The sequence below is a fragment of the Cydia strobilella genome, chromosome 2 (assembly GCF_947568885.1).
Source record: "Cydia strobilella chromosome 2, ilCydStro3.1, whole genome shotgun sequence".
NCBI lineage: Eukaryota > Metazoa > Arthropoda > Insecta > Lepidoptera > Tortricidae > Cydia > Cydia strobilella.
Window position 1 is genome coordinate 13,958,170 of NC_086042.1, and position 24,017 is coordinate 13,982,186.

At 39.4% G+C, this 24,017-nt stretch overlaps 1 protein-coding gene across 1 annotated transcript in view; it reads left to right on the forward strand.

Moving 5' to 3' along the window:
* Positions 1–24,017, forward strand: part of LOC134752369 (CUB domain-containing protein 2) — a 369,359-nt gene that overhangs the window by 86,610 nt on the left and 258,732 nt on the right. The window contains exon 3 of the mRNA XM_063688053.1: positions 8,694–8,766. Coding sequence (XP_063544123.1) covers positions 8,694–8,766 — 73 coding nt within the window. The remainder of the gene's footprint in view (positions 1–8,693; positions 8,767–24,017) is intronic.

Below are 24,017 nucleotides of genomic sequence, written 5' to 3' on the forward strand. Positions count from 1 at the left end.
CCGGTATAAGTCGAGCTTAGATACAACAATTTACAAGGCCAAATAATAGTACATTTCGATGCTAGTGCGGAAAGTATGTCATCACTTCACGAGTACCGAGATATGCCACGAGCCGTAGGCAAGTGGCAAGACTCGGGACGAGTGAAGAATGACATATCCGCACGTGTATCGAACGACGTTTTTTAATACAGTTGCGAAAAAATAAGACAAGCAACAAGTAAGGAATGGAGTTCGAAACTTTTATATTATTAATTCTGTGACATCATTGACATTAACATTATGAAGGAAGTTTTCTAGCTTTTATTCGACTATTAGAATAGATTTTGTTATTATTATTAAACCCACTTCAATGAAAGTTTTTTTTTCAAATGCATGTTCTAATACAAAAACAATTGTAAATTAAAACATTGTACTATTATTACCTAAATATCGTTATTTACGATTATTTGTGTATCGTATATTTATAAAAACAATGTCGAATGTTGCCTTTGGAAACTTAACACATTCTTGCAGTCAGAAAATACGCCTCTTCTTTGACAGGCGTTCCGTTCCATTCAGACAACGTATTAAGAACGGTTTTTCAGCATTAAAAAAATTAACGTGTTATAATACTTATAATGATGAAGTGGTAAGTAATAAAATATGAAATATGCATATTTTTCGTATTCTTACATTAACAGTAGGTTTTTATGTTGATTACGACGTTTAAAGGAAACTAATATTAACACTCATCAATAAGTAGTCATGAATTAGAACAAGTAAAAATTTAAAAAAATTGGAAAAGTAAAAAGCACTAGTTCGCGAAAACCAACTTTCCGCACGTTAAACAGCCACAAAAAATAGCAATTTTTGAGCAACTGTATTAAAAATTTATTTATGCCCATTAAACGAACAAAATATTGGTTGCTTTACACTAGCCTCAATATTCACTTGTCACGAACACATTTAATAATTGCAGCGATCAAAAAAAAAAACATCGCGTGCAAGACCTCGGAGAGCTACACACTGCGGACAATACCGTACTTGTTAAGTGAACTTCGCGGGTCTCCGCAGCAATTAGAGGCAAAAAGAGTTTCTTACGTACCCACAGGATATCTGAGAATGGTCTGGAAAGTTTAATAAAGCTCCTCTGCATTTAAATCCTCCATTTAACTTTGTCCCGGCATAAGTCCGCGGATTAATCGCAAGACACTGCTCGAGATACTCTCGCCCTTTTTAATCAGGCTTACTTGCACTCGCGTTTAATTAAATCCATTTAGCATTTATTAAGCTTCTTAGAATGCAAGTTTTGATTAGTGAAACTACTGTAAATGACAGGAACATTATTACCGTCACCATTTTATGGAGCCAGTGGTTTCTTCAATTAAAACAAAGTGTGACAGTACTATTTTATCCTGGTAAGAAACCCTGACACGAGACCAACTCTCACTTGGCTGATTTTTTTATTTATATTTAAAGACTAAAAGTTGTTTTAACCTATGTTACCAAATGTTCATAATCAAATCCCACATCCAACCGTGTACACGGCATCAAGGCATCACAAACATTCCTCGTGTCAATGTCTAAATTTGAAAAAAATTACACGCATTCCCAACGAAGGGTATTCACAAAGCCACAAGGCCGGAATAAAGCAGGTTTCAAATTATACAACAGTTAGCACATATTCCATCCTTATGTTTACAAGGGTCGCATATCCTAAAAGTATGCTTAAAAAAAGATTTAAGCAACGAAATTCAAATAAAACTAAAATTTTAACATACAGCTGTGCTGAATTTTAAGCGCACTCTGGCCACATGTTCCGTCTACAACTTTGTTTAAAACTCTGTCGACTAAAATCAACGAAGATAAAATATTCTTCCATACAGACCGTTACGTTATGTGTGCAGACTTGCATTAGACGAGAAACAAATTGAACAGCTCTTAGAAGGAACATCTGAACACTAACAATAATTTGCATTTGCACCGACTGGAGCAGTAACACCTTGTATCCAAAGACAACCAACATTTATTCCATCACGTCGTGTTTTAGGTAACTTTAGTGTTAGAAAGTTAGGTTTTCCTAAACGTAAGTTCACATAGTTTATTCTTTCAGAATCATTTTGTGTTTTTATTTTTTATATAAAATTCTCGCATTTTTAATACGTGATTAAACCGTGTTAAATCTTTCCACGCGTAAATTTTTGCTTATGCAATATTAGAATAACCGGGTATCTCTGTCTGTACATATTTGCAGCGACAATCAATATCTTAAATCGAGCAAAACGTTTGTAAAACAACTAAATGGCACTGTATCGTTAAAAATAACGTTAACAGTTTACCCAGTGAAAATAAAACGTGATTTCCCGTACAGGAAATTCAATTACATTGACGCGATTTTCAATAATCTTTTTCCAAACGTGAGCAGCGCGATCAACATTTTGCGTCGAGTTTAAAAATGTTGTGCTCCATTTATTATACGTTGTTCGAAATGATGAGTAAGTTCAAGTATGGGTATGATTTGTCTTTACCTATTACGGAACAATGGTGCTCCAGACATTTGGGAGCCGTGCGCGGAGCCGGAGCCAACACGTAGAGACCCTTTTGACACTTTAATGAGATATAAGGGGTGCACCGAGCGGATGCTGCCCTTGCCCATGTCATGCACGCACGCACGCACGCACCCACGCAGAGGCAGCACCCACTAGGTTGCAAGGACTATTGAGAGTTGATGGAATCTAAAATGAGTTAGGCTATTGAACAAGCAATGGACTAAATACTGGGCTATGGGATAAAAAAACCGGACGCCTGCCTAATAAAACGGTATCCAATTTTATTTCCGGCAGACGGTGACTCGCCCCCACAAGATGGGCCCCCACAAGATGGGCACCCACAAGATGGGTCCCCACAAAAAGCGACATCTAGGATAGTTCAAGGGCAACACCGGACTCGGGTGTAAGGGCTTAGGGGTAGAGAGGTCTCACTGGACTAACGTCACTGAGTAGGATTAAATGATAATAAGCTTTACAGTACATATGGTGCTACTTTCTCGCACTAGTGCGTAAAGTGCACTTTTTGTGCATATGTCGAAAGTTTAAAGGGCCATATGTACTGTAAAACGTTGTTCGATACACTTGCGAAAGGGTAATTCGCAACTCGTGTCGATTTAAAACACTCCCTGCGGTCGTGTTTTAATTTATCGCCACTAGTTTCGAATTTCCTCTTTTCCGCACTTGTATCGAAAATAACTATAATAAGTTTTTAATGCCGCAATATGGAGTAAATCTATAGTACCACTGGCTATTCTCAAAGTGTTGTCTTACTTTCATCATCATCATCATCATCATCATATCAGCCTTTTATCGCCCACTGCTGAGCATAGGCCTCTCTTCGAGTACTCCACTTATCCCGGTCCTGAGCTAATCTCATCCAGAAGTGACCCGCAGTCTTCCGAATATCGTCCACCCAACGAGACAACGGACGCCAGGCACTCCTTTCGTCTGGAAGCGGCCACTATTCCGTTAACATTTTGACCCACCTGCCATCACTCTGTCTGGCAACATGTCCCGCCCAGCTCCATTTAAGTTTGGTAATGGCGTATCCGACGTCTTGCACCTTGGTACGGCGTCGGATCTCGACATTCCTCACTCGGTCTTGAAGTTTGATGTCGAGCATGGCGCGCTCCATGGCTCTCTGTGTCAACTAAGGCCTTTAGATCAAATATTTTGGCTACATTGTCCTTGACATTTGCAAGTACAATTAATGATAGGTACTTAACTAGTTGAGAATTTGTGCGCTTGATAAATGTAAGTAATAAGTTGTACCCTCTGGTCGGCCACTATGCGGGTGAAAACTTTTGTATTGCTTGTAGCTTGCCCAAGCATTGTTCTGGTTCATTTGACTTTTTGAAGTTATCATAGTTACGTAGGTACCTATCCGGATATTTTCTTCTGCTTAGTACGTTTAAGTTGATAAATAGATAGCATTAACTTTATCACACCTGATATGTATTATAAACACAATCTATTCTAAAGGATTTACTTTTTATAAAAGGATTTAAAGCTATTTTAAGCTGGGGCGTGTTAAAGTGCAATTACGTTTTTCAACGGCAGAGTTATTTTCTTCAAGCTACAAAGCTAAAGTGGTTGAATTAGGAGATTTAGGAGCAACTCGATTTTTATTTTGCACATGCCGTACAAAGAGATTGTTATCGTTGTTAGAATTGATTCCCATGGTTAAGGTTAGCATAAAAATAGCTGTTATTTCATTACAAAAAAATTCATAATAATCAGAAGATTTAGATGATATATTAACTCCTGTCCTCAAGGAGTGCACTATATATTTTATATAATTCATTTTCATATATAATATTTTCATATACCGTTATGTAGAATAACGTATTAAATTTAAAATAATATTACGGTTTAGACACTTGTTTTTAGTCACTCGCGCGACATGTTTCGCGAAATTATTTAATGTTAGTATGTCTCACAACAGTTTTAATTCGATTAACGTACCTATTAAATTGCATACTTTCATATATATCACCTAATAAACGGCATACCCACACAATATTGTATTTGATATAATGGTCATATGATACAATGGGTATTTTGTCTAATACACACTGCCATAATTATAACATGATATAATTATTTATAGTCCCAAATAAAAATAAACGGCTCCCAGCAAAGTAGGTGTTAGGTTAGGTTAGAACTGCGGCCCCCGTGGAATAGAATATCTAACAAAAGGTATAAATGTCATAATATAACATTAAATAACGTATAATAAAAAAAAACGATATCATATAATGTTATACCAAGTGGCAGTATGACAAGCGTATGATAGTCTTTTATGATTATATTAAACATTATCCATCCATTCTCAAGACTAAGGGTGGCAAACACATGAATTCGTTGTTTTGTGCTCCAAAGTGTCTATTCTGCACGATTATCGGAAATCCTAATTCTAATAGAAGGAAAGAAAAAACATATATTTAACGACACAACTTATATATACATACAGAAAAAAAGACATGCATACATAAAAAATGCCATCCTAATAATAAATGATATAGTTACCTACTACCTGTTCTATTAATACAGAACATGGACAATAATACCCTGTATAGGAACACTATAGATAAAAAGACGTAGGTAAAATGTGTGCGCTCTCTAATAATCTTGTGGCAAAATAGAGACTACGGATAATCTCGGTATGTTTTGTTTGCTTAGATTTGTTTTGAGAGAATTGGGATGGGTATTAGTGTATGCTTGTGTTGGCTTTATATTGCTGGATTATATATACAAAATCGGGTAGCTGAGCACAGTTACATTCAATTTAATAACATACATACATACATACATAAGCAGTTAAAGATTATCTTGTTACCGCTACCGCTCGAGGGTTCAAATCAAATATCAAATATCTTTATTTTGTGTCTGTTAAAACCTGGTATGGGCATTTATTTGTGTGGTCGCGGGCAAAAGCTAAGTAGGTACTGCATACTTACTTACTTAATGGCGCAGCGACCCAAAATGAGTCTTGGCCTCAGACACGAGTACACGCCAGTTGTCTCGATCCTGTGCCATCTCCCGCCAGTTATCGGCATGGCGATCGCGCAAGTCTACTTCAACAGCATCGCCCCAGCGATACCTTGGACGTCCGATCGGCCTCCGCTCTACCGAGCGTCCCAGGTATGCCCTTTAGCGTCGCGATCCTCCTCCATACTCAAAACGTGGCCGAGCTATCGGAGACAGTGAGCATTTAATTTTGTCTCGCCTATAATATTGGGTGCAGCCACAAGATCTTCAATCTCGAGTATCTCAACGTTTTTGCGGAGTCTAAAACTGCCATCTTCCCTTCTCACAGGACCCAAGGTCTTTCTGAGTATTCTTCTTTCTTCCTCCAGGAGCTTGTTTTCTTCTTTAAGTGTTAGTGTCCAAGTTTAGTGTCGCATCCGTTCATGAGTATCGGCCATATGACCGTCTTATATATGCGTATGTTTGTGTTCTTACTGAGGAATTTGGACACTAACACTTTATAAAGGGCGGCACTACATCGCAAGGCGTTCTGAATCCGGATGTCAATTTTCTCCTACATAACGACTAATGATAAAAACCGTATGAGAGCCTTATGAAAAATTTTAGACATTGAAAAAAATATCAGCAGCTGCTCCCTGAAACCTTTCTGTTACATTTTAAAAGCCTTTACATGCACATGAAAGCCCGCACTTAAAAAGAGTTTCTACTCACACAACACACTCTTAAATATTATATTTAGCCGTAGTTGTAGTACCTACTTAAGTATTTTATATTTAGATAGGTGTTATAATATATATGAATTTAAATTCAAATTAAAAGCCAACCTACTTTTTTGCTATCCTAAGGAACCCGTAGATATGTAGAGGGACATCATAAGCTCGCGCCACGCCATTTCTTTCCTCAGCAACAGTCTCGCAACCGTTCGTGGCTCGCTTTCGACGGTTCTTCGCCATGAGTACAATATTCGCTGGTCCTCCGCGAACGGGTCGATATATTCAAATCTATCTCCGTGTTGCGATCTCAACGTTGTTCGATTGTCGGCAAATAATTACTAGGGATTTGTTTACGAAGATGTTTAATTGGTACGTCAGGCTTATTCACTCCCTGTTTCGAAGCCATAAAGCAGTACCGACATAATGTTCGCGTTCAAAAGGGAGACTTTGACGCATCGCCTCAAATAAATAAGGTATTCTAAATGTACTTTTTATGTTTATTGTTACTTTTGTGTATCTTATTTAAGATGCAGGTAATATTATGAATTCATACATCGGGGTTTTCGGTGCCGGAATGTTTGACATTATCCAAAGAGTAGAAATTGACTTAAAAAACAGAATGCTAGCTAGTTTCTACCTAATGAATAATTAATTAAACAAAAGATTACATTAACAAAGTTTATTTTTACAAGTTTAAGTATCTATGCATACAAGTACCTACTTATGTAGTGTTTGTACGGGTCAAATCTTGCAAGTTAGTAGCCATAACTTTGTTCGCCGATAAAACTGCATTGGCCTTCTTCGGTGCGGGTTCACCTGAAGCAATCCATTGTTTTGACTGTTCCTTGGTTTCTGGTGTATGATTATGGATCCTGGTTTCGTCGACAGTTATAAAACGATGCAAGAAATCATTCTTATTACGCCTAAACTTCGCCAGACATTCCTCTGAAATGGTTACTCTAGTGCGTTTTTGATCAACCGTGAGTAAACGCGGCACCCAACGGGCGGATAGCTTTTTCATATCCAAATAATAGCGTAGGATATTACGAACCCGTTCGTCTGAGATGATTACGATATCAGCTATTTCACAGACTTTTACTCTGCGGTCATTCAATACGATATCGTGGATTTTGGTGATCATCTCTCGTGTATAGTGACTTCAACTGGGCGGGCGTCCCGATCAGTCGGCGTCAATAGTGCTTGTACGATCACAACAAAAATCCGTAAACCACTTGTGAATCATCTTAAACGATGGGGCGGAGTCCCCGTAATATTTGTCTAATATTTAAGCATGCGAACTGGCTGAAAATATACAATTTACCTCCAAAACGGTTCTATTACAAATTGTTATTCATTATTAAATTTGTGAAAATAATAGCTTGAATATAATTTTTACCAGACTTATCACTCAACCCTCGTATATTTAATTCGGGGAGAATAAAAAATCCATGCGGTAAAGGGTTAACTAACAGATGAAATGAAAGCACAACTTGCCCCGCACCTTAAATAGATATGAAGCTAGCCCCAGTTTCCTTCTAACTTTTAGTTTATTGTATCCTACCATTCCTAACACGAAAAACGTAGGATACATTAACAGATAAAAATAAAAAGGGTATACTCCGTATAATTTTAAATATATAATTTCAATAAAACTGACATATTTTATGTCAGTTTCATTGTATGTATGAATTAGCGTGTTAAATATCAGATTGGAAATTATACGATAAATCCATTTTAAGTCGAATCTTCATTGGTAATCTTATAAACATTAAATTAAATACACCTGGAAAGAAAAAACTTCCTAGGGTCGAAACACATTCAACCCGCTTCATGGATAAATAAGGAGTCACTTTAAGAGCATGAAAAATGAAAATAATATTATTCATGAGAATGTAGCTGTCTATCTATATGCTATTTTTCTACAATTAAGCCGCTGCACGCTGCGCCGATTTAGATAAAATTATAAGTGTAGATATAGTTTGGGTCCTGCGGCTAAGATAGTTTATATCACGGAAAATAAGAATATCATCTCTAGAATTTAAGCGGTAAATGGAAGTACTAATACCACGCAGAGTAAGTCGCCGGTAGAAGGTAGTGTATAAAAACTTCGAAAGTCGCTTTCTTTTACATATTGTATAACAAGTAATTTTTTGCTACAAACAGGCTACGACACTTCGTTGCTTTAAGAAAATTAGGGGAAGAAAATGCTCGTTTATTTTGATCAGAACATATCATTTACACACATGTTATTGCGTATTAAATATATTAATAACGGGTCACTTACGTATTTTTAGTTATATTTCTACAGTGAGGGTACTAACTGTACTTTAATTGTAAAAACAACAAAATACCATTCAGCTATAATAATAGAAAATACTTACCTTCCGTTCATACCTTCCATTACCTTCCGCATGAGGTTGGCAGTGTTGATATTTCATTATTGTTCTTCTTATTGTTTCAGCTGTCAGCATCTTTGCTGGTGCTGCTTCACCTATCGATGAACGTGGTGGATGAGGGTTACGCTGTCAATCCAAGTAAGTCATAATTAGTCTACTTGTATAAATATAGTTTGTCAAAGGACTGTCTCATATCAGTCATAGACGGAGAAAATCATACTATCTTTGTCTTACACTAGTACTAGCACCCAAAAGAAAAGGATGAGTAGTTTTTTTTTCTTATTTACTGACAATGTGGTATCACCAACTATAATATTATTTACTTTTAACAAAAAAAAGACAAAACCGTTTAAAATGGTAAAAAATATTATCTGGTCGCGGCCCATTTTGACTACAATGTGCCGGGTTTGTAAGCAGTGTTGGCCGAACGTTAATTGCAATTAACCATTAACCGGTACAAATTGGACCGTAAACCGTAACGGACGGATTTTAAACGTAAATATTACCTGTTTTGTTATATCTGGGTCACTTCTCTTGTAATAAAATATTTTCCCCTCACTAGCTCGGAAAGTTGTCTTTTATCCTTTAAAACAAGCGGGGAAAAACGCATTTTATCCACTAGTGGGGAAAGTAATTTGACCTTGGATGGAGCGTGTTTAAGTAGCTTGACAGATAACAAAACGTAAAACGCTCATAATAATGGTTCGTTCGATATTAATTATCATTAAACAAATGGTTTGAGAATCTAATAAAAAATACCAAATTTAGCTTTATTAAATGATTTTATGTCATAAACCTTAAACCTATTAAAATTCAAAACATCTTGCCTATTAAAATTTCTGGGGTGCTTCTTGATTTCAATCGCTTCTCGCACAACTCGCAGAAATTTTAATAGGGAAGATGGTTTTAACTTATCGGCAACTTGGGGACCAGTGATCCAGAAGTTAAAGCCGAGGGATCTATCTTCGGATGTGTGCGCGGATGTTGTGAGTGTTGTGTGTCGGACTATTGACAATAATTAACTTTTATGTGTAGTGGGTGGTTTGAAAATGTGATGTCTACCTCGAACTTTAAATGCACTTTTCGTGGGGTAGCCACACAAATCTCTGTTTTGACATTTTGCTGGGACGTCAGTTAGCCGCGACCACGACCAGTGAAACCTGTGTCGAAACGTCGGTAAATAAAGGTAAAATAAAAAAATAAATTCGCGATAGACCCGTTTCTAAATGTGATTTAATATGTGTTTAAACCGCGAAAGTTTTAAATGTTATAGTAATAGAGATATTTATGTAGAATGACATTATGAATATAATAAATTCGAGGTTCCAATGAGTATTGTTTAAAATTAAATGTATAATGATCATTAGGACGTAAAATTGTATGAGATACATTTTTCAAGTTTCAATAATCGAACTGGCAATTTTATATGAACTTTGGCGCACCCCACAAGATCTCCTAGATAGTCTGGTCAAATACGTGCTATTATTTCACCACATGCTTTTATGTGTTGTTTGAATCACTGCTCTTTGCTAGTGGATCGCAGCAAAGCTACATGGACTTATGTATGACTACAATTTAGAGTTTTTGGAAACGTTTGATGCAATTTTTTCGGTACTAAACTTTTAAAATCCTTAAAATAAAAAAAATGCTTCATTTTCCAGTCTACATGATTTAAGTCTCAGATGAGCAGTTGAGGTTAGAGCTTAAATGTGTCGTTTTCAAGCAAAAGGTACCACATTGTCGCTTACCATAAGGACGAAAATTGCTTGTATCTTTATACGAAAAACCTGCCAGAGCGTCCTTTGATTGAAAACTGCACAAATATTGCCAAAAGTAAGTTTCTATACATTTTTTTCAAGGCCATATTTTTATCAGTTTTGGCATTTTTCCGATATATGTTTGAAGCATTCTGGCAGTGATTTTTATCATATATTTGGACTTATCATTTTTTTATTTAAAGAATTGGCCAAGCGCCTCATAGATGCGACGGGTGACCGGAAGGCTGGGGCATACCTCGCCCAGCGCATTGGCGTTGTCGTTCAGCGCGGCAACGCTGCCAGCCTTCTAGGCACCCTACCGGATGGCACAGACCTGGGGCCAATTTTTTATTAGTAGGCTTTTACTTTTTAGGTACTTTTAGTTTAGTTTATTTCTTTTAGTTTTACTTACTGTTAAATACAATTTATATAATATTCCTATAACATATTTATAAGTAGGCATAATATATAATAGTAAAATCCACGTTTTATAAACTAAGAGTGCAAAGAAGTTTAAACAATCTGAAAACAACAAGGGTGAGGTATGTTGAAACACCTTGTTGCAACTTACCTCGTCAATTTTTTGTTTGAGATTGGTAGAGGCTGTTCATTCCAGACTGTTGAAATCTGGGAGAATGGTAGTGCCCCCGCTAAGATGAGCAAAGCGAAGCGCAAGGGCACTACCTACCTTTTTTCGAACCGCTTCGTCGTTTTTCTGAACCCTGGTTTGGATTATACATGATGCCATTAATGGACTTATTCAGCATGAAACTTTTCAATTACATAGCTCTTATACTTTAGATCTTGTTCATATCCTAAAAACCCTGATTTCGTCACTCACTCACTCACTCACTGATGATCATCAAAACCTTTAGGGTACTTCTTGAAATCCTAGGCAGCTAAAATTTGGTATGTGCTTACTGGACCTCCTGCTGACCACACGTCCGGACGGATATTCCATCTCAGTGAATGCACCTCTCGGTTCGTCCGATCACTGCCTCGTCCGGACACAGGCGCCTTGCGCGCGGCCCGATCCACCACGGCCAACCTGCTCGCGACGCGTGTGGCAATATAAGTTAGCAGAATGGGACGGACTGCGTGAATTCTACGCTACGTACCCATGGTGGCAGCTCTGCTTCACACCAGAAGATCCTGACTCCTGCGCAGCCAATGTTACAGAGACAATATTGCTGGGAATGGATTGTTTCATTCCCAACACGGTAATAGCTGCGGGAGCAAAGCGACGACCTTGGTTTAATCGGCCTTGTAAAGAAGCTACAGTTCGCAAGCAAGCCGCTTACAGGGCTTGGACCAAGGCCGTAGCTAATAAGGATCCGAACGTCTCTGATGTGAAACGCAAGTTAAACGCTGCCTCGAGGTCCAGTAAAAAAGCCATTGCCAGGGCTAAATACGATTTCGTCGGCAGAATTGATGACAAGCTAGCGAGCTATCCCTCTGGGAGTCGCGTGTTCTGGTCGCTCGCCAAAGCTGCCGAGGGAAATTTTTGTCAGTCGTCTTTACCACCTCTGCGAAAAGCTGATGGTGATCTGGCCCACAGTGCAAAAGAGAAAGCCGATCTTCTTGGTACTCTTTTTGCCTCGAACTCGACCCTGAACGACGACGGTAGCGCCGTGCCGCCCACCATCCCGCGGTGTGCATACTCCATGCCCGAAATCTCATTCACGCAGAGGGATTTCGGCGGGAGTTGCTATCCCTAAACGTTCATAAGTCGAGCGGGCCTTCCAGCTTTAAATTCAAAAGTTATCTAGATGTGTGTCAACTTACTTCATAACCTATTTTAAGTTACCTCCGTATTAGGAGAGTTAAAACAGATCGGATTGATGCAGAAAACAAATGTTTTTAAATGGTTCCAAGTACAATATCATGCTACTGTTTTGGGTGGTAAATGGTTATGAAATTTGCTATTAGATGATACAGAATTCGTAAATCTAGCTTCTTATACAACAGAGTTATGACCAAAAAAGTAAAATTTGTGTCAACTCTCCTTGGTCTCCCCTAAATATGTATTTTTGCGGAAAACTCTAATCACATTCCGGCGTGGGGTAAGGTATGCTGTTTGGGTCGGAAAATTCATAATGTATCGTCCTATTATTGACCGAAGCGTAGCGAAGGTCTACGGTTTGACTTGCGCATTTTGCTTTTGTATGTCCGGATGTTCTCTTCTACAGGTCGCAATTCTCAACCGATTCTAGTGAAATTTTGTGACCAAATTCTATAACTAAATAAAATGTTTTGGTCAATCCGGTTTTTGGAATTTTTTCAAAATGGCGGAGTCGTGATAGCTTGCGCCTAAACAAATAGTCGTATCGATATCATAACAGTATTTTCTTTTTAAGATATGTTTACAGATTAAATATTGAAAAATGCAGAAATGTTGTATTGCTGGTTTTGGCGGTATTTAGATATTAAGTTTTTACTTGAGAATGAGTAGCTGAATTTCGTCAGCTTAGGTAAGCACTATCATGGCGTGTTTTGCAAACATTCGCTTTTTTCGTTTGCACCGGGTGGTCCCTGGTTCGATCCCCAGTAAATTTCGTATGGTTTTTTTTTATTTGTGTTTTATTTTTCTATTTTGAAATTGATTGATCAAGCGCGGGCTAAGTTTGTTTCATTTTTACAAGCTTTTATTTAACTAGCCATAAAAAATATGTTTTATTTTTGTTATTTTAATTTTCTAAAGTCTTCTGAATGGCGGAGGCAGCAGAGGCTGGGTCAGCCGCATTCGAGGGAAGCCAGTGCTGCCAAACTGGTTTAACTTGGCAGATATTCTGAATCATCAATTTATTTAACAAAATTATTAAAATGCAAAGGCATACAATTAGCTTTAAGTGGTTCTCCTTATTCCGAATTTCATTCAATTTTATTTACAGTTTTTCTTCTAAAATACGTAGATTTCTTGCACCATAAACTTTGAGGTTTATGTAGTAGATTCGTTTGTCTGAGTGGGTGTATGGAGCCAATTATTCAATAATATGATTGAAAAATTCAATAAAAAATTGAGAAATATTACTCAACGCCTGTTTGTGTGAGTGACCTTTACACTATCCATGTCAAGCAAGATGGTGAAGTTGTTTAATAATAACTAACAAAGATGTCACTTTAACACAGGTGACCTAACTAAGTAGCACCTAATTTGCTCCATAGGTGGTGACATCGTGAGGTCGAAACGGGCCGATTTTTAGGGTTCCGTACCCAAAGGGTAAAAACGAGACCCTAATGAACCGAAATTTTCACAAATGATGTATTTCTGTTGCCGCTATAACAACAAATACTAAAACGTACGGAACCCACGGTGGGCGAGTCCGACCCGCACTTGTGCGGTTTTTAGAGTTTCTAGCGCTTGATTTCGTGTGGCTCCCGGCTCCCTTCAACATGTCTCCACTACTAAGCATTTCAATACTTTTAGAAATTCAAAAATCAGCCAGGTATACAGGTTGGTTTGGGTCAGTGAGGGCAGCTACCAGATCCCGTGCTGGTACCCCACGTCCATACTAATTAACAGAACTTTGTATGCAGGGGGGTGCCTTTTATCTGCAGCTGACCTACAGGACCTACAGGATGCGAGAAAAAGGTAATTTTTGACAAACCTTTTTTTGACGTGAAACGTAAGGTGCAACGTCTTTAAAAACCCGTAGAGGGACTCGGATCGAAAACCTATATTAACGAAAAGTGTTATGGCGCGGTGGCGGTATATTATGAATGATTTCGATATCAGTGTATCAACGAAAGTAGCCATTACTCGGAACTGCATGTGCTGCTGACATATATGGCGCTGATTCTGCGCTAGAAACGACGCATTCGGAGCTAAAATGACCCCTATTTGCAGTGTAATTTTGTGTCGACACAATATCACGAATTATTATCACATTCCTCTATATGGGACGCTCTGAACCAGTGCAAAGTAGATCCTACATACATAAGAATAATAAAACACATTTATGAAAATTGCACCAGTAGATCCCCATTGCCCATCGGGGAGATTAAAGACCTAACATTGACTGATGATGAGATCATGGTCAGTTTTGACGTTCAGTCGCTATTTACAAGCCTACCGGTACAAGACTGCATTGAAATTGTCAAGAAGAGGTTATGTGAGCAGAACATGTCAGAGGAATATGCTAAGCTGTTGGAACATTGCCTTACATCTGGCTACTTGCTATGGAATGGTGAATTCTATCTTCAAGTCGACGGCGTGGCCATGGGGTCTCCGGTGTCTCCAGTAGTCGCTGACATCTTTATGGAGGACTTCGAGGAGAGGGCACTCTCATTGGCTCCTGTGCGACCGAAGATATTTAAAAGATACGTAGATGACACTTTTACTATACTTCCAAAAAGTAGTGTTTCAACTTTCTTGGATCACCTAAATTCCATCCATAGCAAAATAAAATTTACTATGGAGTTCGAAAAAGACTGTTCTCTCCCCTTCTTAGATGTATTGGTAAAAAGAAATCCTGATAACACCCTAGGTCGCACTGTGTATAGGAAACCTACTCATACTGATAGGTACTTAAATGGCAAATCGCATCACCATCCCAGTCAACTTGTTACAGTAGGCAAATCTTTGTTTCAGAGAGCCCAGAGGATATGTGATGACCAGCATCTGGCCGCGGAGCTCCAGCATGCCAGGCGCGCGCTCCAGGCAAACGAGCTCAGGATACCGCGGGCCAACCAGAGGTCCCACATTAAGATCCCCACAGTCGAGCGCAGGCCTGCCATTCTGCCTTTTGTCAGGGGGGTCACGGACAGGATCAGCCACATCTTGAAGCGTGCTTCTATAAAAACATATTTCAAGCCAATGAAGAAGATGTCACAATTCCTGAGGCCTGTAAAATGCAATACCCCTGACTGCAGGATTGTACAGGCTGGACTGTGAGTGTGGCCTATCATATGTCGGGCAGACGAAACGGAGCATTTCCACTCGGGTGAAGGAACACATAGCTGATGTCAAGCACCGGCGACCTAGGTCTGCTGTCTGTGAGCATGTCATGGATAAAGCCAATCACTCAATCAAGTTTGATAGGCCTCTGGTTCTTGCCAAGGAGAAGCGTTACATACCCAGAATGCTGCGCGAGGCCATTGAGATTAAGAAATATCCAAACTTTAATAGGGAAGATGGCTTTTCTCTACCACCAGCTTGGGATCCTGTAGTCCATCTGATAAAGGAGCAAGCGAGACATAGACTGTGAGATCTTAGTGTTGGATGATGCTGGACATTCTGATGTTTTGAAAAGATGTGTCCCGCCGAGTTTGTTGCCGGTCCCATATTGGGATACCCTCCTACAATTTAGGAGGGAATTAAATCTTCTGGTGTAGGGTTGGAGCCGGCGTAGTTTTTATCGCGTATATATATATATCTTTACTTGAAAATAATTGTAGTGTATAACTAGCCTTATGAACCGATTTTGCATGTACAACCAGCCTTAAAGTTTGTAGTCTATGATTGTTCATTATTTTAGTATGTGGGTATTTTTGCACTTTGTAATTTTTCCTCAGTCACCCGTTGACCACGAACGCTGTAAAGAGTTCGAAACGTCGGGATGTATTATAAATTCAATATACGCGATATAATCCGTTTTCATAGTTTTATTTCATGCACATCATAGAGTTCAATTCGACAAACTAGGACCAGATATACCAATTGACAGAGGCGTTAGGTAAGGCGACCCGTTGTCTCCAAAATTATTTTTAGCGGTACTTGAATCAGTAATCGATAGTCTAAACTGGAACAATATAGGAATATACATCAATTGTAAATATATGAACCATCTGCGTTTCGCGGACGATATCATATTAATGTCAGAACATTGCTCCCAGCTAGAATACATGATACAAACTCTACATGAAGCTAGTGCAAAAGTCGGCCTAAGAATGAACTTTCAAAAAACAAAACTTATGACCAATCAAAAGAACATCAAAAGAACCGTTGATGGGACGCTACTAGAGTATGTAGACAGCTATATATACCTGGGTAAGCAGATATCATTTAGCAGTCAACGAAACGAAGAGGAAGTAGACCGACGAGTTAAAATAGCTTGGAATAAGTACTGGAGCCTAAAGGAAATCCTGAAAAGTAATATGAATATGAAAATCAAGAAAAAAGTTATGGATATGTGTATTTTGCCTTCATTGACCTATGCAAGTCAAACCTGGCTGTTCACTGCAAAAATTAAATCTAAAATAACTACATGCCAGAGAGCAATGGAGAGAAGCTTGCTAAACATAAAAAGAGTGCAAAAAATACCCCATATAAATATAAGGGCTGTAACAAAACTTATAGACGCTCTCAAGCACGCAAAAACACAAAAATGGAGATGGGCAGGACATGTTGCCAGACTGTCTGACTCGCGCTGGACCTTGCTAGCTACCACCTGGAAAGGACCTGCAGGCAAACGACGCTCCGGGAAACCAAATAGCCGCTGGACTGATGACATAAATAAAACAGTCGGGACAAACTGGAGACATGTAGCTGCAAATAGGGATAGATGGAAGTCCTTGAACCCCTCATCGGGTGAAGGCCTCCTCGCCTTCACCCGATGAGGGGTTCTTGTCCGCAAACTAAATTTTTGTTATAATATTATAATATCAAATTACTTAATAATATATGTGAAAAATTGACTTATTTAAATTGACATACTAAAAATACATAAAATTATATTTATAAATGCTTTACTGTAACGAAACTGACTTGTTTAATGTAATTAACTTGGACTCGAAATAAAAGGCTTTTTAATTTTTTTATTTATTTTTTTATTTAATAATTACTCATCAGTCCATTAACCGATTTCTATACAATTGAGTTCATTTGATAGATCTTTTTGAAATATTATAAAAATAAAATACGCGGTATTATAAAAAGTTGGAAAAGAGTTAAAATGTGGCATTTTTACAGGAATTTCACGACTGCGTTTGTTTGAGGCCACCGTGTGCGAAAATTAAGCCATAAAAAGATCAAATGCGCTCTTACCTACAGGCTTTACAATATAGGGACGGGTAAAGCCTGATATTCAAGCGCCCACAGCGCGCTTTTTAAACATGGCTCCTGGGGCGCCTTTTATATTATAAAGATTACATACAGGGCGCCTGTGGCGCCCTTTACACTGTAATTTCAAGCGTGCGAAACGCGCTTTTTCACACAGGCTTTACACTGTAGGGTCGAGCGAAGCCAGATACTCAAAAGCGCGCCTTACGTAAAGGACGCCTGCGGCGCTTTTTTCCTTACCTTTCACTGTAAATGAAAAAATGAAAAATGAAAAATGAAAATTTATTAATAACATTAGGTTACAGGTCAGGGTTGTATAAGATTTGAAATTCGTATAGTATCAATAAATACAGTATACATATACCTATGAGTATATTACACATTCAATTTGTATGTCACAATGTTACAATTATAAGTACATTTTTATTCTTATAGTTAATTTTATTTAGGTACATCAATAATTTCACTGGAAAAATATTCATCTATGTCATAAAATGGTGATTTTAGTAACCAGTGTTTTAATCTACTTTTAAAATTATGGAAGGAAGGTGCATCCCTGATACTTTTAGGTAGGTGGTTGTATATACGTGGGCCAAGTACATAGGCTGATCGTCCACTTTTCGCTAACTTATGTGGCACAGATACGAGGCAGCCCGCGTTCTTGTTACTACGCAGATGACGATTTAGATTAACCTGTTTCAAAGTAAATTTGTTCGTGTTGGCGTGGGTGAATGTCGCTATTTGCTGAATAAGTACACAGGGTAGTGTTAGTATACTGTATTCTGTGAAGTACTGACGAGCAGAGACGTCATCAGAGACACACGCTATTGCGCGTACGCTACGGCTCGTTTCTGTAATGAGAACACTGTAGGGTAGGGCAAAGCCCAACATTTAAGTCTTACATACAGGGCGAGTGCTTTACGCTATGAGGTCTTCGCAATAATTACCACGCCACGTTTCACATCAACCACTGCGGCTGTATCCCTGATACAGCCTACCGAGGAAAACTTTTCCCATACAGTTTGTATGAAAATGAAAACTTTTATTTTTCACATGCAATTTTTTATGCCATCCGATTCCATTCCTATCCAGTATTAATAGTTTCATAGGGTTCAACTAATGGTAGTACCTAATTGTTTTTAAAGCGAAATATACAAACCTAGAATATATTATGCTGAAGCGATCAACATCAATATCAAAGTGATTTGTTAAGATTTAGTTAGTGGAAACCGTTTTCTCCCGAAATGGAAATTGTATGAAAAAAGTACCTAATGTCTGTAGCTATTCTACCCTCTTAAACGAAACAGGACTGATTGGCGAGATAGAAAAATGTGAATAAAATTTCAGGTTTTCTCCGCAGTAAATTTAAAATTTTGTTACCTACTCAAAAATATGACTTACACGCCAACAGCACTAACCTATCAATAGAAGCGTTTTTGTAGTTATTGGTAGAAGAATTGGTAGAAGAGTTGACACTCAATTGATAATAAGAATAACACGCTAAACTTTAAAAAAAATCAGATAATAGCTGAGATACCTATCTCAGCTATTATCTGATTTTTTTTTTCAAAACAAGAGGTTACGGATGCCTCGAGCACATGACAATTAATGTTTGAAAATATCAGTGCCTTGTCAAAATCTCAAACACGAATTTAAATTTAATTTTCAATCTTTTTTAACAATAAACATTCCATCCGCTGCGCCTTCTAGGTTACTTACATTACGAATCTTCTGATCTTTTGGTGGTTAGTCGGCAGGACAGCCCTATCTATCACATCACATCACATCACATCTATCTTATCTTAAGCTTTGCTCGCGAGGTCTACAGCTCACGGAGCCACTAGTTACAAGCCGTTTCTCATAAAGTGAACTGTCGCCACAGAGGAAACCAAACAAATGGGTAATCTGAAACCTCCAGTCGTTACATAATAGGTAAGAAATAGGCAATATGGTGCGGCGCCGGCCGATACAAGCGTTTGATGAGCGGTCGACGCTGAATAATGTATGAAGGGTTGTTTCCGTGCACCAGATAATCGCCTATAGAGTACCTATCTACTCGGGCCTAGGGTCCAAACCATTGCGTGCTCAGTAGATTGGTTTCGTTTTATGTCTAAATGTATTGAAGGACAATCGATTGCTTACACTTGTATGAATGATAACTGAGTGTTAAAAGTACGTGTTATAAGGAAACGTGTTTGTTTCAAGATCTTTCTGAAGAAAACTGGACCTACCCAGCCAGTTTTTCTATTTGTTTTTTTTTTTACTCAGACTTTTGATACTCTTTTGATCTCTTTAGGTATTGTTAACCTGTAATATGGTGATTCATCATCATGTCAGCCGATAGACGTCCACTGCTGGACTCCGACCGATCCTGTGCCGCTTGCATCCACCGAATTCCCGCGACCTTCACCAGGTTGTCGCTCCACCTCGTTGGAGGCCTACCGGCAGTTCGTCTTCCGGTACGCGGACGCCATTCCAGAACCTTCCGGCCCCACCGGTAATCAGTTCTGCGAGCAATGTGCCCCGTCCACTGCCACTTAAGGTTTGCAATTCTGCGAGATATGTCGGTGACCCTAGTTCTACTGCGGATATCATCATTTCTGACTCTATCACGCAGAGAAACCCCGAGCATAGCTCTCTCCATTGCCCTTTGCGTGACCTTGAGCCTTCTTATGAGGCCCATCGTTAGCGCCCACGTCTCAGATCTGTATGTTATCACTGGCAACACACACTGGTCAAAGACTTTTGACTTGAGCCTGCGGCAATTTGGACGAATAGATACTGCGGAGCTTCCCGAACGCTGCCCAACCGAGTCGGATTCGACGAGTGACCTCTTTCTCGAAGTTGGACCTACCTAACTGGACTGTTTGTCCTAGGTATACATAATCGTCAACAACTTCGAGCGCAGAGCCTCCGATTAATACGGGAGTTGGCACAACATGGACGTTAGACATGATCTTCGTCTTGTCCATGATCATTTTCAGACCAACTCGTTCGGATACTCTGCTGAGATCAGCGAGCATCGCACTGAGGTCCTCCATGGTCTCAGCCATGACTACGATATCATCGGCAAACCGAAGGTCGCCATTTACATTGATGCCTCGTCCTTTCCAGTCCAGAACCTTGAAGGCATCCTCCAATGCAGCGGTGAACAGCTTTGGGGAGATTACATCTCCTTGTCTGACTCCCCACTGCAATGGAATAGGCTTCGAGCTCTGGCCCTGTAGTCGGACGGACATGGTGACGTTTTCGTACAAACACTTCAGCACTTCGATATACCGGTAGTCAATTTGGCACCTTTGGAGAGACTGCAGCACAGCCCAAGTCTCGATCGAATCGAAGGCTTTCTCGTAGTCCACAAATGCAAGGCAAAGGGGGAGATTATACTCCTCAGTCTTCTGTATAACCTGCCGCAACGCATGTATGTGGTCTACGGTACTATAGCCTTTACGGAAACCTGTGCGAGACGGTTCGTGATGACTCTCGAAAACAGCTTGTAAACATGGCTCAGAAGTGAGTCGGGTGTATAATTCTTCAGCAAGGTGTTATCACCTTTTTTGAAGAAGAGCACCACCACACTTCTGTTCCACGCTTGCGGCGTCTTTTCTTCGCGCATGACGGAACTAAACAGCGTCTGAAGGGCCTTAAGGACTGGTTTACCAACCGCCTTCAGGAGTTCGGACGTAATTCCGTCATCACCTGGGGCTTTGCCATTCTTAAGCTGTTTGAGAGCCATACTAATCTCGTACAGGCTGACATCCGGGATATCTTCGGTATAGTGTCGAGTTAGTCTAGCTCTAGGGTCTCTAGCTAGATCCATGACGGGTGCTCGGGTTGTTGTGTATAACTGTCCATAGAACTTCTCCCAAGAGCTCAGGTTTGGATAAAATGATCCTGCCGTCGTCGGTCTTCAGTTTTGTCAGTTGGCTTTGGCCAATAGACAGATCTCTGGCAAACACCTTCGAGCCTCTTCAATAGCCTCTTCAATACTGTTAGTATTGAATCGGCGTATATCTCGCTTCAGAGACTTCGAGATCTGTCTGTTGAGCTGCCTATAACGACAAACGTCACCTGGCGACTGCAGAATCATCTCACGCCTCACCTCCATGAGCTTCTTGGTTCTTGTACGACGAGTCTTAAAGAACTTGGACCCGACCGTATGAACAGCTTCCACAAACCCGATACTATGGTGATTACTAATTACTAAAACCCGTCCGACATTTGAAAGGTCATATTTTGTTAATCGTAACGGATACAATACTAGAGCGACCTGGTTTTCTTACTTTAAATCTACTTTGTAGTTTTTTAGAACACAACCCAAGTATTTCTTATTGCACAGGTTTAAAGGTAGCATCCAGGGTATCAAATGGTTTTTAAAATTACGAAATTGATCAACAGGGAGCCAATTCAAATGTTTCTCCTACTAGCGGTACCATAAAATCGGAAAGAGAATTAAAGCTGTTTTTTCCCTCTACGCAGGGCATCAAAACCGCTTATTTTAACATAAGAAGTAAAAATGTATATTTTATATATTGCAACTAACATATAATTTATTTACGCAAGAGCGTATACATACACATTGCGCGACCGGTGTCGATACCGTCGATAGCAAATATGAGAAACTTGCTCTGAGGTACTTATATCGTGAAATATGCGATATGTCACCTTAACTAGTCAAATCAGCTTAGAAAAACTTCAAAGGATTTGTTATTATACTTATTGAACTGTTGCCATATAAATGAGAATATTAGCGCCCTCTTGACATGGATCATATATTCCTGGTCAGGCTTTAAGTATATTATGCAGTGAGTGCCTGGCGCACATACTCTCTCTACCTTAGCTCAGAAATGCCCAAAGCTTGGACGTAGACTTTGGCCTCGTTTATAATTCTGCTGATGCAAAAATAGTGGGTATGCTGTACTCGATTAAAAATGTGTAACGTATTTTTTTAGGTGATAAGTATTTTATTGCATACTATTCAGTTTGTGGTAGTAGTACACTTCTATTTGTCTTTCTACTTTGGAGTGCTTGGGCACTGAAAGTAGTTTTTATATGGGAGGCATTTTTTCGTCAAAACGTCAAATTCACCAAAGTTGAAGAACCTCAGAACTATCTCAATCTAAATACAATTAGAAACATTGTTTCTTTTGTGAAAAGAGTACGCTATAATGTATAATTTGGATTATCTAATAAATAAATAAAACTATATATTTTGCAGGAAAACTTGGTAAAGACTGCCAGAAGACGCTGTACAAAAAAATATTGGTACCATGGGATTTATACTGCTAAAATTCATAGAAAATCTAACGGTATGTCATGTTTGTATTTTTAATATGTAGTTTGATATCCACAAATTATGTACAAAACGTGCTGTTTAAAAATTCACATTCATGTAAAAGATTTACACCAAATATTATGCATGACCACTTTTTTTAAGCCTAAAAAAATATTATAAGTCAGTTCTGGTGACAAGATCTTGACCATGTTTAATCTTATATCATTGCCCTTGTGGTGCTGATGTCGATATGCAAGGCCACCACGGGCTTTCGTGCCAGAAGAGTGCGGGGCGTTTCTTCAGGCACTCGTCTCTCAACGACATCTTGCGACGCGCGCTCGTCAGCGCTAACGTGCCGGCTTTGCTGGAGCCTTCCGGCGTCCTCAGGGACGATGGTAAGAGGCCGGACGGAATGTCATTGATTCCGTGGGAGATGGGGCGGGTGTTGGTGTGGGGCGCTACTTGCGTGGATACACTAGCCCTGTCCCATCTTCATGGCACTTCCGTCTCACCGGGTGCGGCTGCGGATGCGGCTGAGCGGAGAAAAAGGGCCAAGTACAGCTGTGTCGGCCAAGAATATCTTTTTACCCCTTTTGGTGTGGAAACAACCCGTGGGGTCCCGGTGCCCTGAAATTTTTCGGAGCCTTATCAAAGAGGCTGGTGGATGTGACTGGGGATCGTAGGGCTGGCAGCTTCCTCGCACAGCGCATTAGTATTGCAATTCAGCGGGGTAATGCTGCCAGCATCTACGGCACCTTACCGAGGGGTGAATTTTTATTTTAGTTAAGGTTTAGGATAGGTAGTATATTTTAGTTACATTTAGTTTATAAGTTTTGTTACTATAATATTTTTATTTAATTTGTTCCAATAAAATTTATATTATTATCTTATATCATATACCTATTACTGCAGGCATATGATGGTCGACTTTATAAATGATATGCTATGATATCATCATCATTGGCCTTTAACATCAGTTAAATGATGGTTTAAACAGCATCCACAACACTGCGGCACTTACGCAAAAACTAGTAAGTCCAATGCGAGAGCGGCAGACGCGACTGCATAGAGGACAGGAGAATGTTATGTCCGGTGATGAAAGTGGGAAATCAGCGTGCTGGTGTCTTAGTTTTCGCCTAGTGTAAAGGAGATTAAGCCATCCTTCGTCGTGTGCAACTACTCCTTTGCCCAGGGTTTCAGCCTCCCCTTCCCACTTCTTTCGGTGGGATCGATCCGGAAGGACAATATCTCGCTTTGCGCTATCCTTAAAACGAAGCATTGGTCGCCCAATCGGTCGTTTCACTTGCGCTATTTCGCTCAGGAGAGTCTTACGTGGCAAACGAGAGGGCTCCATCCT